This window comes from Copadichromis virginalis, linkage group LG20 (genome assembly GCF_057382275.1).
Source record: "Copadichromis virginalis isolate Kocher_CV1m ecotype Utaka linkage group LG20, C_Virginalis_male_GT1.1, whole genome shotgun sequence".
Taxonomy (NCBI): domain Eukaryota; kingdom Metazoa; phylum Chordata; class Actinopteri; order Cichliformes; family Cichlidae; genus Copadichromis; species Copadichromis virginalis.
The window spans coordinates 6155114-6174244 of record NC_140637.1 but is presented as its reverse complement, the minus strand read 5'-3'; the positions used below and the strand labels follow the sequence as shown (position 1 = coordinate 6174244).

The 19131-nt window shown below is 38.7% G+C and overlaps 1 protein-coding gene across 4 annotated transcripts in view; it reads right to left on the bottom strand.

Annotated features, from left to right (window-relative positions):
* Window positions 1–4327, bottom strand: part of LOC146684150 (TOX high mobility group box family member 2-like) — an 83359-nt gene extending 79032 nt beyond the window's left edge. For 2 of the 4 annotated variants that reach the window (XM_085443959.1, XM_085443960.1), the window contains exon 1: window positions 3674–4326. In XM_085443959.1, the coding sequence (XP_085300085.1) occupies window positions 3674–3778 (105 nt within the window). In that variant the 5' untranslated portion in view covers window positions 3779–4326. Of the gene's footprint in view, window positions 1–3673 lie in introns of all 4 variants that reach the window. The other 2 variants (XM_085443958.1, XM_085443962.1) reach the window with 2 other exon arrangements.
* Between the last annotated feature and the right edge of the window lie 14804 nt (window positions 4328–19131).

Sequence of the window (19131 nt, the reverse complement as noted above, 5' to 3'; positions counted from 1 at the left end):
AGATTGAGGCAAAATGAACCGTAAATTCATGAACAGTGTTTATTCAAGAGCTTGTTTCAGTTGAGGATGATCAGTTGTTGGAAGCTCGCTGACTATGTTAATGCAAAGTAATCAAACCTTTGCACAGCACAGACAAGGTAGTCCTATAATAAAAAATAAAACTGAGATAAGGCATTCAAATGGAGCGCATCATTCCCCAGCTTATCTGAGGCAGGGGAGACCACCAACTAACAAAGCCTGCTCTTCAGTTCTGCTCTATCTAACCAGATATCAGTTGTTGGGAGGATATATGAGCTGGGTGGGGCCTGAGTGTATAAACACAGGCCTTACTATCTCTGCACTCTATTGCTATATTGTAGGCAGCACCTCACTCCAGCTACAGCAGCAGCAGCGGCAGCAGAAGCAGCAGCAGTCAGCAATGTTTGATTAAGGTATTCAAATAAAGGAGCAGACACTGTGTTCCCATTTCACAGAGCAAACCAAAAGTGCTGGACAAACGAATAGCCGCAGTACAATTACAGTTGGACATGTTGTATACGACAAGATGTATCTGTTTACTTTCGGTGCTTACTACACTGCAAATTTGTGCACAGCATATATGAGTAATGTCTGTGCCTTGCAGTCTGTCAGGAAGCTGACAGCATTAAAAACACGGTACAGTTTCATATCACCATCAGAGCACAAAGCTTTTGTAATGGTATTATTTTGTGTGATTTCTCCCTGGCTGTGGGAGTTCACCCCAGTAATAACACAGACTCTCACAGTGAAATAAAGGGAGTATTGAAAGTACTGAGCTAGATATCTTCAAGGTTATTTATAGACCTTTGTGAATCACCTCAATCTGCACTTAAAGTACCTTCTCGGTGCATTTTTTTTTGCTTTTATACCCTCTGTTTTTTTCCACTGAACAATGGATCAGTAAACACAGCCTTACCACAAACTGATTTGGTTAGCAGATGATTCATGTTTTTTAATGGATAACTAAAGATAACTGCTCCAAAACCTTGGAAAACTTTTCCTACCTGCAAAATGCGGACAACACTGCCAATTTAACAGAAGTGATTTATGCACTGTCATATTGGAAGATGTTACAGAAAGACTAAGAAACACCTGACCTAGAACATGCACTGAAACATGAATGAAACCAACGACGGCTCCAAATGAGCAACATCACAAAGGTCGAAAGCATGACAGGAGCACGTGTGCCCTGGAAGTCACAGAAAGTTAAACTCAGCTCGTGTCCGCACACAGTATCCAAATTGAGTCAGCAGCAACAGCAGCACACAAAAAAAGAGGTTTGCAAATAAACAGCTAAAATACAAACACATGCTCATTTTATCCAATTAAACTCGTGCGTGACTCAGATTAACACCATTAATTTCACAGCGATAAAAGGAGAAATGTTTTCTCAGACTGTAAATTGCTTTAAAAAAAAAAAAAGGGAAAAAAAGCAGCCATAGAAAAATAATGCTAAATCGCATCTGGTGTTTCTTTTTATTCAAATTATTTTGAATCTTTTCCAATAATAATAATCCCAACTGAATATATTTGAGCTAAACTGAAAGCCAACAAATCCACCAACAAATTCAACTACAAACCAAAATACCCGCGTGAATATGCAAAGTAAGCCCTTCAAAACAATTGACCTCAATGCTATGATTAGCCTTTTTTTTGGCTCTGTGCATAGCTTAAGAAAGAGACACGGGATGGGATTTGAAACTGGCCAACCAATTTTGTCAGAGATGGTTAGCAGCAGGCGATGTGATCTGTAGATAAAGTACCTACACAACAAATCTGATGTCTGTTTTATGCCGCAGTCGCTTTGACAAGTGCTTGAGGAAAGGAACTTGACCTTGTGCACTGTGTCAACAGGACACCAAATGATCCCTGCTGGGGCCTGCCTCATTTGCATTGCTAGTGAAGGTAGTTAGTGTTACACATGTGATGATAACAAATTATTCCTCCCCTGGTGGAAAGAAACCCAAGTAAAGGCAGTGAGGGGGATTTCAATAATTCAAATGAACATATTTTCGAGGGCCACCACACTTTATGTCTAAGTGACAATAGTTGGTTTCTCCTCTGCGAAAGCTCTTTATATCGTTTAATATCAACTGGCTTTGTTTCCGAGATTCATGCAGTGCCTGGATATCAGCATATTCTTAGGATTATCCGCATGGTGGATGATCTCAATTCATTTGACCTACAAAAAAAGATAGCCTGTGCAGAGGAGACAGTTATATGGGCCCATTTTTGTGTCACAGGTGTATCGATAAAAGCTTTATATGGACCTTATTTGTGATCAAATGGGAGGCGCTTATAAAAACCAAGTCCAGTTCGCTTTATCTGTCTTTGACACTTGGGCGTTGTGTGATCAAACCTTAACAAAGATTACTGTTGTGCTGTTTTTTGTTTATTTTTTGTATCTATGTATCTACACTTGATTACTGGAATGTCCCTGTCAGTTACAAAGATTTTCCATTGCCCACACAGTGAAAGTAAAACATCCCCAACTGTCTTTTGCATGATTTCCCTCATTGTCATACCTGAAAGCCGTGTTTTATTTGAGAAAGCCAAAGAGCTCCAAAGCACCGTTGCCTTATAAGAAGTATACAGCAGCAGGTCAGCATCCTGAGCCTGGTGATTTGTAATATTCCAAGCACGGTGAGTGAAAACAACAAACTCTTATTCAGTGATTGCAGATGGCTGAGATGCTGTTAACACTAGCGGAAGCTGTAAATTAGGCAGTTTAAAAATTGTTTTGCTAGTACTTCCACGAGCCATACGTTCACTTTGCGGTACTTATTAGTACGTCACCTGTAATCTCTTCTTCCTTTGTGGTGTTTTTATCTCTCATGGCAGCTTTTCAGTTGAATACATTTGGAGTTCTAGTGTTTTTCCAGCTTCTGGATTTGTTTGTTTTTTTGTTTAGTCTTTTTTTGTTGTTGTTTTTACACTGCTAAGTCTTTCTTTCATGGGCTGATTTATTTCTCTGCTTCGTAGTTTTGGAAAATGTCAAACAGCAAAATATTCATAATGTTGTTTTAAATGCCACCTGCTCCCTCACTCGGGTCAGTGCAGTTCACAAGGCTAAAGGCGCGGGTGTCAAAACTGAAGGAGAGAAGAGGGATACTTGTACAAGCCAGACTGTGGTTTCTCGTTGCAAAGTAATTAACGGTACATTACTGGCACGGATCCATTTAATCGCTGAACTCCCAGCGGAAAAACCATGTAAGCCATAAGAAATCATTGAGAGGGAAGATAATGTTGGATTCAGAGAGCAGAGCGGGGCAGTATGGATTCTATACAGTCCCTGGTATTCCACATCGGGTGGGACACTTAATGTTAGCTTTGCGCAAAATTCAACTGCAGTTTCACCGAGAAAACAACACAATAAACATGCTTGCAAAAGAAAAAAGAAAAGTTGTGCCGCACATTAAAAAAAAACACGAAAACAGAAAAGATTACAAGTTTAACTCTAAAGTAAGTAATATAAATTGTGACAGTCTTGCTCCGCACTAGATTAAAACCAGTGCACCCTGACCCAGGTGCGTTCGGAGCAAGTGGGCGCCTCTGTATAAAACGCCTCCAAAACACGCATTTTTATTGCGTGAACGTGCAGACAGACAGGTGAGACATCGTTTCAGTGCACGAGACTACACAAATAGTTATTTACCTTGTTCGTGTGATAATAGTCCAACGAGCTCAGGCAACTTGGATCAGTCGGTAGGGAGCATGAACCCACATTTGCCGGGGGCGCAGGATAAAATCTCACGTCCATCTCAGACTGTGCGAGACTGAAGGCATGAAATCACTTTCAGCGTCTTTGACGTACTATTGTCCTGGCAAACACAGCGCCAAAGCGGGAGAGACGAAAAGAAGTGAGGGAGTTTTACTCGGCGCACTCTTCCCTCCTATCCGTTCGCGGCCGAACTTCGGCACCAACTCTAAGTGATGCGCAGTCCTCCTCAGAGCCCCGCACCGGGATGCGAAACACTCACTCACTCACTCACTCAGTCACTCACTCAAAAGCTAGAGTACAAATTCACAGATAACACACGTGCTGGCAAAACAATGCAAACATCCAACTTAGATCCTGTCTTACTGGGTATTTCTAAAAGCTGAACAGCAGCCCGCAAACCTGCAGCCTGTCCTGTCCCGCCGCTCTCAGGACTCCATACAGGCTTTGTTATGGAGGTGCATATTCTTGCATTGGTTCCAGTACAGAAGTGGTTGGACTTCCCTCTGCCATGCGACCTCTGCCGATAATAAACGGGAAAGAGGAACGGAGGGAGAAGGGGGAGGGGAGATTGGTGGCTGCCTTGGCAACCGCTCTCCTTTCTGCAACTGCGCGCTTCTGATTAGCTGGAAATGTAGTAGTGTGCACGAACGTGCATTATAAAGCGCACTCTGCTTCCATCAGAGCTTCATAAAGGCTTCCATTCGGGTTATTGTGTCAAGGCGGAAGGGAGGAGATTGCACAGTCTTTCTGTAGTTCGATCATGTTTTTTGTGTATTTTCATTTTTCATCTGCTTTAGACATTGTAAAGCTCCTTGAGCTTTACAATATATATATCACTCCATTATAGCCTCCATTATAGCCTATATAAAGACCCATCACCCTCCAAAGCAGTACGAATGTACATGTATGCCCATCTTCTGATTTACTGTATTCGTTTTTTATTAAAGTTTTATACAGTTTTCGGTGTTGAAACAGGGATTAAAATGTTTATCTATGTAGGGTCTATATAGTGTTTTGCAAAAATATACCCAGAAACATTAAAAAGTAGACAACAATGCAATACAAAGATGCTGCCTTGTAGGTGTATAAGATATGGAGTGCTGAGAGTGGAATAAGTACAAGGAGGTTTAATCTTGTATTGCCACACAGTTGCAAATGTGTATGGAGACTAGCTAGGCTTGTGAGAGCTGTATCTGACAGCTCACTGAATGTGATGGATAGCACACCCTTGCCCTGTGATGTGCATGCACATTTGATGTTGAAATGGCCTATCCATGGGACCATTGTCTTTCAATCATGTCAAGGCAAAGTACAGAACAGAGCACATTTTCTGCTGCCTGGCGTTATTACTATGCCACAGTTTACAGCACAATCCATACACCGTGCCTGCACAGAAATGTTCTTCAGTCCTCTTGCTTTGCTGTTCACTTTAAAGATACCTAATTTGATCCCTTTTGGGATGCATCTGCATTAAAACAGTGATAATCCGGACTCTTTATCAGTCTTTATAGTGCTGCAGACAGGCTTTCATTAGGTGAACCTGCATGTGAATAAGGGCGCATGTAACACAGAGGAAGGGTGTAATTGTTTTCACACAAACCGTGACAGCAGCATCTGCCCACTGCTGCAGTTCTTATGTTCCCAACCTTCTGAAATTCAAAAAGCCGGTCATTATTCCAGCAGGTCTATTATGCTGCAGTGCAACCTCTTTATTTAACAGTGAGGGCCCTACACTGGTAGGCACGTCCTGCCACGGCCCGGCACACAAAGGGTTAACCACATGGCTCTGTGCCATGGCTTCATGGGAATGGAATGTGGAGTGCTGTGTGTGCAGGGCTCCTTTCCCAGCATCCCTCACTGCCCAGGCGCATGCTAATGATCAGTATTATTGAAGCACAATTGATGGGCTAGCAACCAAACAAGAGAAACTAATTACTACTAAGGCTTTATTGTCCTTTAATTACCGAAGCTCTATGGCAATTAGTGCTGCACAAAGACACAGCCCTACTTTAATCTCAAATAAAATGTGATGCAGATGAAAAAATTTGGAAGATGAAAGGTAGATAAGATAATTTGGCTTTCGGTTCATTCTGCAGAAATGATGCCTGATTTGGGTAAAGCGTGGAACAACAAAAGAACTGCTGAGGACCGTGCTAATTTAAACTGAAAATCATCTCAAAACAGATTCAGCGTGTGATATTTCAGTGACCTTGGACAGCTAAATAGCCAAAAAATGTGGATGCTGAAAACCTGTTTCCAAGTTACTGTAGAAAATATTCAGGCAAGCCTCCAACACTTGAAGTCATTAAAATATGACTTACAAAGTTGCCGTTATGAAAAAGAACAGTGTCTTTGCAAAGTCACTCTTTAGCTGTGTTACACCTTTCTGAGCTACTTCTTTACTGAAAGAACTGTTCAGACCCAGCTTGGGCAGGGGAAAGTGAACCTGTGTAATATTTATAGTGGCTAGGACTCAATATGTAGCTATGCTCAATATCAGTTTATTCTCAAGGAGACTGTGACAAGATTTCAACTTGGGACAAGATAACTTCAAATTTGAAATTGTTCTCTTTGTTCTCACTTTGAGCAGTTGCTGAATACCCTCCCTCCCCCCTTCTGCATCAGACTTTTCACAGTTTCGAAAGTATCATATCCATTTTAAACATCTAAGCGGGTTCATGCATTGTTAAAGGAGTTTCAAAATTAGTGTAAAACATACAGTAAAGTGAAGCTACACGTGTCAGTGATAGCCTCTACTAATTAAAACTAGAATTCATAAACAAAGTCACAGAGTCGAACAATATGCAATTTATCTGGAATTTGGCAATCTAGCTTCTCTGTCAACAATCATGCATACACAGCTGCTGATGAATTTCAGTTACAAAACTCTTAGCACACTGCAGAGTGCAACAAAACGTGGCAAAGAGGACAATAGTTGCGATATGCACTAACAAGAAAATAATATATAAAGGAGCAGGCAGTATAGTAGTTAGGTAGTAAGTCAGAGGTAAAGCTGGAATAAAAGGCACAAAAAGTTATGGTAATGGTTATACAGTGTGTGTTTTTTCACCTCTTCAGCCTCATTGTGTTAGCAAACCAAGTAATCTATCTGTTGTTACTTATTACATTCTGATTCTTAACCAGCTTTTTAGTATTATTGAATTATCTCATTTTTTATCCTTATTAGTTTATTTTTTACATTGACTTGCGTATAACTGCTACATAAAGCGACACACAAAAGAAGGAAATTGCACAATGTTTTTGTCACACAGAAAGCCGTGTGGGGGTAAATGTAGGTGATCTAAAAGAAGTGTGTTTAAAAAATTTTTTCCAGTGATTATTTTGCATTGAATCTAAAACAAATTTACATGATATAAACTCACACGTTTCTTAGCAGGTAGCCCCTCACCTTATTTTAAATAAAGCAGCACATTAGCACTTTGCCCGTGTGACTACATGTATTTTTCAGGGGAATTTAAATTATTATAATTCTTTTATGTAATAAGATTAGAAATAAACATTCATTTGCATGCAGCTGAATGAATTATACCACATGAGAGCATGACTTCTAATTTCTTATTTTTTTTCTTTTTCTTTTAAAAAAGTTAATTTGAGGTTGTTGGATTTTTTTTAAAAAATCATTTAGATATAAGGAAACTGAAATAACAAGGAATGACCTACATGCCATTTTGTGTAGGAAAGATTGTTCTGGTTTTGGTTTCATATGAACTTGTGTATATATGACAAACCCAGAGTAGTGCATACTTTACTTGTACTAGTTAGTTCTGTTCATGAAAACTACGTACCTAATGGTAGATTTGTTAAGATATGTATCCATGTTATTGACACAAACAATATTAAAAAAAAACTTCCCCTACATTAACCAGGAAGGATTATTCTGTCATTTATGAGCATTAAATAAACCTTACAGTATATACAGCTTCTTCCAAAGAACACATTACCTACTCCCATACCTGCCTTGCCATCACTCCATAATAAATAACAGCAAATTCATGAATGCCTTCAGGGCACGTCCAGTTAAATTCATCTCAGGGCTAAGGGATACATTCAAAAGGTTGTTAGTTTACTGAGAATCATTTCATAAATTGTTAATGGACCCGTGTCATTACTCTTCTTTTAAAAGAAAGGAGTAGGAATATAAACAATTACTTTCCCTGGTGCCGTGAGTTTAACTATTATTTGTAACTCTGTCACCTGAGGAAAACCTAAGGGGAAACAGTTTGTCCAGGAGTGCTGACCTTTGACCCCTTTTGTCAGGTTGCACCAACCTGGATTATTAACCAGCAGTGTGTCAACAACCTGATCTAAGTTTACAAACATTAGATAAAGTAAGATGTTAATAATTCATTTACAAAAGAATGATGGGTAATTTTCCATCTGTCGCGAATATAACTTTAACCATGCATTATGAAACAGAAGAGATTAGAGGTGGTGGTATATTGTCCACAGTGCAGCTCTGCAGACAAGGAGGTCATGACCTAGTTTCCCCAGAGGTCAGCTCCCACAGTCTGTTGCTGGACTTTAAGCCTTTAAAATCTGAACCACTAAAAGATTAAGTCCATGTGTGGTTTTTCCTGACTTACTTCATACAAGGAAAATGCTCACTCAATAACAGACACAGTGCCTGTAAATCTGAACTAGCAGCGAGGAAAATGCTGAGATATTACTTGACTGACATCATGTCCTCATTGTGTCATCCACCTTGCAAATCAGCCTGAAGCATAATTAAGGAAAATCACCACAGGGCTTACATGCATTGACTCTTGATTTGGTAAAAGAGACATGTATACCTTTTCCCCCTCTGCATGAATGGCTGCAGGAAGACAGAGAAGCTCAGTGAGAAAGAGAGCAGACTTGTCAGTCTGACCACGTTTCATTTAGCACTTAATTTCAAGGAAATTTAAGAGTCTTTTAATTGCCTATAGCATTTCAGCTCTCATTCTGGGTAAGAACATACTGTAAGTCTGCAGGAGCTTACTTCACTGTTCTTTCACATCATTAAAAAGGGCCAACAATGTCTGAATAAAAACAAAGAGTGCGTTATTTTGATTGCCTGTGTTTAGTATGCGCGATCACAGCAAGTCGGCGACATTCGATCAAGATTTTTATTTTTATGGACATATCTTATCTGATACATATGAGCGAGTGCATGTTTTGTGCACACGCAGGGAAACAGGACCTATTCTTACTCCTAATCAACGTGGCACACGGCATCATTTGACATCGAAAATTGTTTGTCGTTCAGGCGGAGATATTATGAGTCATTTCTATATAAAGAAATTCAAGCATCCAATCATGGTCCCTTTCAGATGAGCAATTAGGACTCTTTTTGAGTGCTCAAATTACATATGTTTTTATCAAGTGGGAGGAAAAAAAAGAAAGAAAAAAATAGGCTAATTTGGATTCATGCATCTTTTCATGCAGAAATAATAACTGATAAACACATTTTATTTTTCAGTCAGTGCATTTTTTTTTAATTTACACAGAGTGTGCTAACATGTTATATTTGTATCATTTCATTTCATATAACAGATACTGGTATCCCTAATTTATTTAGATCTGTATATGTATAATATGGAACGACCATAAATTTCTATAGAAGTAAGTAAGTAAGTAAAACAATAAATAACTAAATTTTTAATGCAGATTCTAGGTAATCTCTATCATGCACGGTAGTGAAGGAGTTCTTTTGTTTCCATGTTCCAGCCACTGATTAAATGAAGCATACTTGATCTTTATCTGGGTTGAAGTATGATGCTTGCACTGGCCTTATCCAGGTCCTGTAAGCTCTGAAATAAGAAAAACATCACAAATTTAAAGGACACGTCGAAATAGTTTCAGATTTTTATATTGTTTCGTGTATTTATTTATTTATTTATTTTTTATGTATAAAACATTTTACAAACTAAAGCGCTTTTTAATAAAAACAGTGGTAGAAGTGACAATTTCAATTAGAATATATTGGTTTGTTTACTGGATGATCAGGAAATATTACAAATAATCAAAAAGAGATCCTGTTATTCACTGGATAATTGGAAAGTATTTCACTTATTTAGCCTACATTATACAAGCTCTTCTTCTATGTTTTAGCTTTTAAATTGGGAAAAACTAGTACACCCAGTATGTCTTTGTAACTTTGCAGACTTAAAACACTAGAGTGGGAGGACTGCTTTAGCGTCAAGCAGGATATGTTTTTGTTAGCAGGAGTTAAAATGTTCCTAGTGATTAAAACGATCATACAAGTGTCCATAAATTTAACTACAAAGCTATTTGTACTATAGCAGTTTATAGCAATCCTGTATTTTGTAGGTAACATATTTCTTCCCTATGAAACACTGACTACTCTAAATTGGCCTTGTTTGTTTTTATAGACAAAACATTTTGTCCAAAGGAACATTTTAAATCCACAGCTAAATTTTGACAGGAATTTGAATGAAAGAAGCTTAAATTATTATTCTACCCAGCACACAAAACAGTTAGTCAGTTTAGCTCACAGTTCAAGGCTATGTTCCCAAAGCCTTCTCGCGTCAGCCTTTTTAGAATCAGAATCAGAATCAGAATCAGAATGGGTTTATTGCCAGATGTTGAGGTTTACAACATTAGGAAATTGCTGCGGTGCTTCAGTGCAGACAATAAGAATTAAAGTGCTATGTAGAAAGAAAGATATGTGCATGAGATATACATGAGATATATACATGAGAATAAGAATTATGAGTGTTAAAGGGACAAAAATATTTTACTCCTACTCTGCAAGAAGATTCACGTAGAGAGAAATGACTGTAATTACAAAATATGCAGAAAAAAATGGTAAAATGGTTAAATTCCTGAAAAGGTTACTGCTCATTCTGATGCCTCATTGCAATTATGCGTCACTGTACAATGCTTTAAGTCAAACCAAGGTTTTATTGCAGTGGACACACAATGGTGTGCTTTGTGTTGGCTAGCAAGCCAATCTGGACTATATTCTTGCTCAGTGTTTATGTGCTATTAAACCCCGCCATACCTTTTTGACAGCATTAAACACCTGGGTGATTTGAAAGAATCTGTTATGTAATTTTGACCTATTGTAGCGAAGGTGCCTGTAGGGAGGCCTGAGTGCCTTATCATGTCTAAACACACTTAGTAATGACAGAATGGAGCTCTGTCAGCCTGGTAGGAGCGGCATTGTTGCACACTGGAAAGCAGAATGGAGAACATAGTTTGTCGGTGGATCCCTTGAGAGATTGTAGATTAGAGTTTTATCGACGCTACCTCGCAACAGGATGAAGATTTTCTTCCAAAGACAGACAGAGTTGAGTCAAAGTACGTGTACTGTATGGGTCTCTCTGTTGGACTTGACTGCTTGCATGAATAAAATATGGCTGTTGAACACACTGTTCAACACTCAGGGAACAACAATATCCTTTTAAGAGTAATTTCACTTAGGCTGTGTATCCTCACCAGCCTCACCCCTTCTTTATTCCTTTTTTTGCAGACACAAACAAACACAGAGACTCATATTTTCAAGGGTGAGAGAATGCTACATTGCCATTACCAGTGAACAGAGAGGCTAGGAGGAGGGAGAAGAAAGAGGGAGGGGGAGTAGGGTGGAGGGGTGGGATGGGATAAAATCCATCAGATTTGATGGCATGGTGATGTAGATAATGTTTTCTCTTTTTAGCTCAGCTCACAGAAAAGATGGCAGAACACAAGCACTTTCACTCTCTCACACTCTGTGTTTTGAATGAAAGGGAGCACAGTGTACCGAGTTTGTGTGTCTAACATGTCTCTTTGTGCACAAACACCGTGCCCTTATACCTATCCGAATGATTGCCCCACCATTATGTGATTTAATGGTGGAAAAACCTCCCACAAAAAACAAAACAACATATACTCTTAATCCCGCTACAGCACTCTGGCAGAGGAGCTGGGCTTATACTCTATGGTTTAAAAAAAAAGAAAGAAAAAAAAAAGAAACACAATTATCCAGTTTCTCATCTGTTTGCACAAATAGGGCAGAAAAGCCTTAAAAACTGCTCAACGCTACGGTAATTTGCTGCAGAGAAACATTGGAAAACAAATGTGTTCAGGAAATGTAGATGGGTTTTTAAGGTCTGAAAGCCACAGCTGCTTGGCAAGCAGGAACTGGCTCCTTTTGTCTTTTATCTTCTTCTGTAATGTGCACAGGTGCTGCTTAATTCAATTGGAGAACGTTGCCATGGTTTTACATTAATATATTTCCATGTTACCATTACGACTGTTGTCATGGAGATGATAGGACCTATTTGAACTGAAAGCAGTGATGGTTTTATGGGGGTTCTGCTCTCTCCCTCCTCTCTCTCTCTCTCTCTCTCTCTCTCTGTCTCACTCTCACTCTTTCACTTTTTTTCCCTCTTTCTCTCAGTCTCTCTCTTTCATTTGGTTGCTCCATGTCAGGTCACATGGTATGCAGCCAGATTTAAGGCTTGACTTCACTGTTCATTTCCCCCCTTTTTTACTGCTTCTAACTTAGCATTGCTGGAACAGAAGATGCATTGCTATCGTACCTGGCAACCAACACACCGAGGGATAAAACACAGCTCTCATTTGCTCATACGGGACTTTCACAGCACAGTGTGCTTCTGCTGTGATGCAAAAAATCATATCCAGTATTGTACTTATATGACAATGAAAAGAATTTTCACTTATGTTCCCACTGACTTTCATTACCATTGAACTCGTGTTGACTGAATGTCTTTTGAATCCCAAGAAAAATGCTTATATGTAAAAATAACCAGGCTAATCAGGCACAAAGGCTGGATTGCACTGGAAATGGAATTTGCTCAAAATCAAAACAACTGTATGCAATGCAGACATTTTTTTGAACATAGTCTACTACAAACATCTAATCGAGACACGGTTATTCCAATTAAAGTAATTGCACACTTTCATAAAATCAATACTGCTCCCTGGAACCGTAATTGCTTCTTTCAATCAATTTGATGCATTTTCTAGAACAAAAGGCAAAGCAGGGGTATTCAATTTACTCAAGCATACCAAAGTTGATGGAATGCTTGTATTGGCTATTAAGGCATTGCTTGTTTTCTTCTTCTTCTTAAGGATGCCAGTGGAATATCTTCAGAGGCAAGTTCAAAGTCACCTTGTTATCTCTGGATTTTGTCTTCGATACCACTGTAACTCATTATATCTGCAAGCACAAGAGGAGAAACATATTAGCACCCTGGTACCTTTCTGAAATGAGATGCAAAATGTGCCACAATATGCAGTAACTTTGTTGAAATCGACCTTAGTTTCTTAGTTTCAGTTAATGAATGTACTCACGCATAAACACACACACGGACACACGTACACAGGCTAACTTACACCTTGAAGGTCCAAATGAATACAGAGAAAATCTAACAAAAGCACCCATGAGAAACTGGGCTATACTGACAGCTTTGATCCATCAGCAAACCATGATGCAAAGCAAAGTCAAATGTGCCCTACTTTTCTTTGCATTGACTGAGCTCAAAACATTTTTCAGAATTTTTACACATACAGTATTTTAGGCTGCTCCTCCCTCAGCACTGTTTTGAAATGAAGCAAGTTAGAATTAGAAATGGGTTACAGTCTGTCTCTTCTTCTCACTCTATCTCGGTCTCGCACACAGACACACGCACGCTCGCATACAGACATGCACACGTGCACATACACGCACACACAGAGGGGAAAAGACAGAAAAACCCATGTTTAAGGCACTGCAATTTTTTTCCCTTTTTCTGCATTTCATTCCCTCTTTTTTTCAGATAATGAAAAATGTCGGATATGAAACTCTGGACTCGCAGCGCAGCACCCAGCTTTCTGCTATTCTTATACAAACACAAAGTGACAAGATGGTTACTCTCTCTGCACACTGACAGTTCATTCCAGACTAGGAAAAATGTCAAAAATGTTTAGTCACGGCTGAGTGGACTTAATTACCATCCTCTAGGCTGCCTCAGAACTCAGTGCCACTAATGGTCCCGAGCTACAGATAAAATTCCATTTACAAGAATGTTTCAGCCACAAGATCTGATTTGGCCAATATGAAATATTTACTTTGATGTAATTAAAGTGACAATGCTTATCACCCATCCTGGCCCCCAAAAGAAGGGACTATCCCATTTAGATAAATATGAAAACAATGATTATTGGCCTTTTAGATCAAGTTGAGATTAAATTTAGCTTTTGCTGTGTCTGGAGATAATAACTGGAACAGTGTGAACTTTAATGAATTATTTGCATACACTGACAATCTTGGTCTTAACAAGGTTACTTACAGAGATAAAGCTGGCAATGTTTCGAGGAACCCTAAAGATAACTTATTTAAATTAACTTTTCATGAGAAAAATGTTTCTATAAAGTTTTATTTAACTTTATGTGTGTATCTTATAGCTTAAAGGTACATTACATATTTTAGTGTTACTCCTGTCACGTCGATTGACTTTAACATTTAGACCTATTGATATCTCCTGGTAATCTTCAGCAATGCTCTTGGACACAATTTTACTAATTCTCTTGGCTTTTAGAAAACTATTTGTACTTTCTGCCTTGATACAAGCAATATTTAAGATTTAAAGTGCAATCTTTATGACATGCTGCTCAGTCAAGTACTAAAGTGCTACCTCATCACTGACAGAAAATGTGTGACTTGATTTATTCATTGCAACAGGAAATCTCAATCAAACAACATCAAATGTTTATGTAAGTCTTAACTATAGGCTGAATGTAAAAGATAGCTGTAGACACAATGACCTCCCTGTTAGTTTGAGTCTCTTTTTGAGATTTTAAGTTTAACTTTATGGTCAATGGCAGCAGGAGTGACCACATTTGGACATTTGGAGTGTGGTCTACTAAGGTATTAGCTAAGGTTGATTAATAATAATAATAATGGATACTTTATTGATCTCCATGGGGAAATTACTTGTTTTTCTCTGCATTTGACCCATTCACTCAGTGAAGCAGTGGGCAGCCCACTAAGCAGGCGCCCGGGGAGCAGTGTGTAGGGACGGTACCTTGCTCAGGGGTACCTCAGGGTAGCCGTTAAGTGGATTCGAACCGCCGACCTTCCGATCATGGGGCGACCACTTTACCTACTGAGCTATCCCTGCCCCAAGTAAATACATAGAATGTATGGGTGCACTGCACACATACAGAGATACCTGCTCTTTAGTGATTAAAGTAACATAAAACTAAAATACTTTAAAGTAAAGCTGAGCATTTCAGAATGGGTAATTAGTTACTTTTCCAAGGCAGTTGGAAAAATTAGGCTAGTGACGAAGTGCCTAAAAATCTGCATCGTCTCTTAAGGCCACCACGTGGCGATAGCTTTTGCTGCACAAAGGTTTTTGCTCCCCAGAAGACTATAAACTACAAACATTTTCGTATTGAGTCTTGGGGCTCAAATATTATATTCCTATTAACTGGTAAATTAAGTCTATTTTGTAAATGTTGATTTTTACGATGCTTTAATCAATTGTTACAGTTGTTACTCAAAAACACTTACATGTTTTGTTTTTCTGCATGCCTAGCATACAAACAACTGAAGAATGTTTGTAACACAAGAAACAGGAACTTGTAACTGGAATGTTATTACTGAATTTAGTTTAGTGTGTTAAAATGTAATGTGATTACAGTAATGAGATACTTTGGAATGTGTTCAACCCAGCACTGCTCGTCAAATCTGTTTTTTGCAACAAAGACGTCAACAGTGGAAATGCTCATCCAAAGGCTTCAAGCGGGACTTCAGAAACCAGTGGGCGACGTCACAGAAGTCCATCTTTTATTCTGTCTGCCTGTTTCTGTCCGTTTCTGCCTGTCTGTTTGCCTCAAGTGGCCACTGAAGGAACTGCAGTTTTTTTGCACTTCATTTTGGATTTGTTATTCAGTTCTTGAGTTTGCATGGTTGTAACCCAAGCAAGACCTTTTATCTGGTCAAAACTACACACTGTAGTAAAGCTAGAATTAATTTTTAAAAAATAAAATAAAATACATTTTCTGTAGTATTAAAATGCACACTTCATTTATAGTTTCCCTGGTGGTAGCAAGGCGAGCCTACTCAAGACCACATGTGGACATTGTGCCTATCTTTGCAATAACATTCATTTACAGTCATTTTCCGTGCTCTCTAATTTACCTATAATGCTGTCTAAACATAAAAATCGTTTATTTAGTTTTAATTTGTTTATGAGATATCTATCTCTGAGCCAACACAGCGGTAACATCATGGAATAATTATTAATAGATTAATATGCATATTTTAATCTGCTCACAGTGTAGTGCACTGTTTGGAAAGTTTGATACTTTTAAGCTGAGACCTCTGCAAATTAGACTGCATCCCTCACGTCAGTCCAATAAATAAATAACTAAATAATTTTCACTGAGATTCAGTCTCAACCAAAGTGTTGTGTTTGGCTAACTGTCAAACACAACACTATGTTTAATGCTAAAAACCACAAGAAGCTCCTGTTGTGACGCTCAAGCCTGAGCTGCTGTATGGGCCATTGTACCTCTCCTCATCCTTCCCATCCATCATGAGAAAGTGAGTTCATGTGCATTGCTGCTAACATAATGTTCTTAAAAGGCTGGGAGAATGGCTCACCTAACATGCAAGATGGCACAATAAAGAAGAACCCACTGACATTAATGAAAATGTATACCATTTAAAACCAGTGGAGGCAATGGCTAAGTGGAAGACAGAGCATTATTTATTATTAATAAATGGCTGAGTGACTGGCTGTTGATGGCATGAGCTATTTTAATACCATCCCTGTATAGCCGATGGGCTTTGTTGCCATGTTTTTCTTCAGTTCCGTTGCTTGTTGGATTTGTCGGCTTGATATCTGGTATTTTTGGATAATTCATGTAACATGTCTGTGGCCAAAAATGAAGTCTTTTCATTGAAGATTACAGCGACAGATATTTTAAGATCTCTGAGTATCAAGAGCTACATCAATTTATTAGATACATTTAAGTTGAAACTTTTTTTTTTTTTAATTTAAGGCCATTTAAAAGGAACCAGTTAAAGGAGGCTCCAAGGTTGTAACTGACTGTGTGTATTAAAACTGCCATTGTAAGGTTTCTGGCAAAAGACTTAATAGCGCATTGATTTTTACATACAAATGTGCAGAATTGATGATTTTTATTCAGTAATAATATATAATGTTATTTATAAAAATACAAAATAATAAATGGCTTCTTATAAATCTTATACACTGAGGTATTTCAAGTCTTCCCCAGTCCTAGTTTTATAGCCCATATTTACATCAGTAAGACTAATATGCAAACCTCCCTCCTTACACCATCTTCATCCTCCGTTCATCCCTTCCACCCTGCTCTCCCCCCTCCCTCATCTCCCTCAGTTTGTAACCTGAATACAGTAGCGCAGTGGACCAATCGATCACAGGGAGTCCTTTTTTTTCTTCCCAGCAATTTTCCTCTGAGGAAAGGGGGAATAATGTGAGCTAACAGTGTGGAAAATCAATGCTCCACTGGCATAGAATAACTTGGAGTCTGGCTGGCAGAGAGTACCGGGCTCCATGAGGCCAGTTTGAGTGATAAAGCCACCCCACGTCCCTCCTCTCATCCTGCATGATATGCAGCTGCCCCTGCAGAGCTACACTCACTCTCAACAGTAGGTTAACAATTTTATTCCCCAAATCCTGCGGATTTATAAGGTGTACACTTATGCCATAGGGCTTTGAGTGCATAATGGATGTGCGAGTGTGGCTGTTGTTTTCCAGTGTTTTCCTATATGCTTTCTACACACCAGAGCTCTATGTAACCTATAACATGTAAATCACTTTGATCTGTTGGTGGCCCAGTCATTTCAAACCAATGCTGTGCAGCTATTCTTTGCTCAAAGCCAGAGAGCTTAACCCCCCCCCCCCCCCAAAACTTATAAAGATAAAAAAAAGTACCGTAATGCCAAATTACGATACTGTTTATGCCAACAAATTTTTATTAGCATGCCAAATAAGTTGGGCTGATTTGCATAAATGATGTAGACATAAAAAAAAAACCTTTTAAGATTTAGTGGTTTAACAATATCTTTTATTCTAAACTTGGATAAAGAGCTGAATCACGCTAGAACCGTCAGACAGTTTGAAATATGAAGATATTTTTCAGTCAGAAAAACTGATTTGTTTTTTTAAAGTAACCCCAACACTGGAAGAAAAATGAAAACATTTCAAACCATATCAATATGCAGTGCTTGTGTAGAGACATTCACTGACATTCAGAACTCACTGTGTATGTACAAAGTTTGGGCACATGCAGAACTGCAGGATGCCATTGTTTCAGTTTGTGAAAAGGTTTCATAATCAACAAGAAACTGTTTGACACCCTGTCATTTTTCATAACAGTACTGCCACAGGTACACCGCAAAGTGTGCTTGTCTGCCTATATGTGTGTGTGTGTCCTTTCAGTGGTATGCAATCCTTTCTTAAGCAACCACCCACACTGACCCAGGCAGTCTCAAACCTGCTGATGTTGCTTTTAGTAAAGTTAGATAAGCTCAGAGAAAGAGAGAAAAAAAGATGAAATGTGACCTAAAACCAGATAGATAGGTAGACCTATCTATCTATCTATCTATCTATCTATCTATCTATCTATCTATCTATCTATCTATCTATCTATCTATCTATCTATCTATCTATCTATCTATCTATCTATCTATCTATCTATCTATCTATCTATTATAAATAAATTGATTGCCAGGTAACAACACAAGTTTTAGTTCCACACGAAAGCTCATGCATATGATTTCCTTCAACACAACATAATTAAGAAAGTTGCTGGTCTCTTCATTAGGAACTGCATGTTGTAACAAAGGATGGATCCGCATGGGAGACACCAGTCACATCTCGTCTTGCCAATTACACTTTGCATGATTCCTCCCCCAAATTAGGATGAGCCAAGATGGAAAATGATTCTTGGCATGTCGTGGGCCCTAATTATCCATTGAACAAATGGAAATATCACTGATGTTGTGTTCTCAATCCAACCGTAGACAGAGAGCAACAAAGCACTCTGACAGTTTTTTGGCTTGCGGAATAAAAATGTAAGACTGCCGAAAGCAGCATGTTGCGATGAGCAGCCTGGGAGCTTAAATACATACCTTGTCATTAAAATTGTATATGTGGTCGATGCAGATTTCTAGCTTCATTTTTGGTCTGATTGGATAACTTGGTCTGATGATCACAAGACAAGGAGGTAATGAATGCTAAGCTCATTGGAGCTCAGAAGAGACAGCAACCTTGAAAAACAAATGGCACTGTATTGCAAGAAGTTTTTAATTGTGCTATTGTATCTGAAGAGCATAACTTGAATCCAGAATGTACTCCTGCGTGAACAGAGGGGAAAAAAACCCCCAC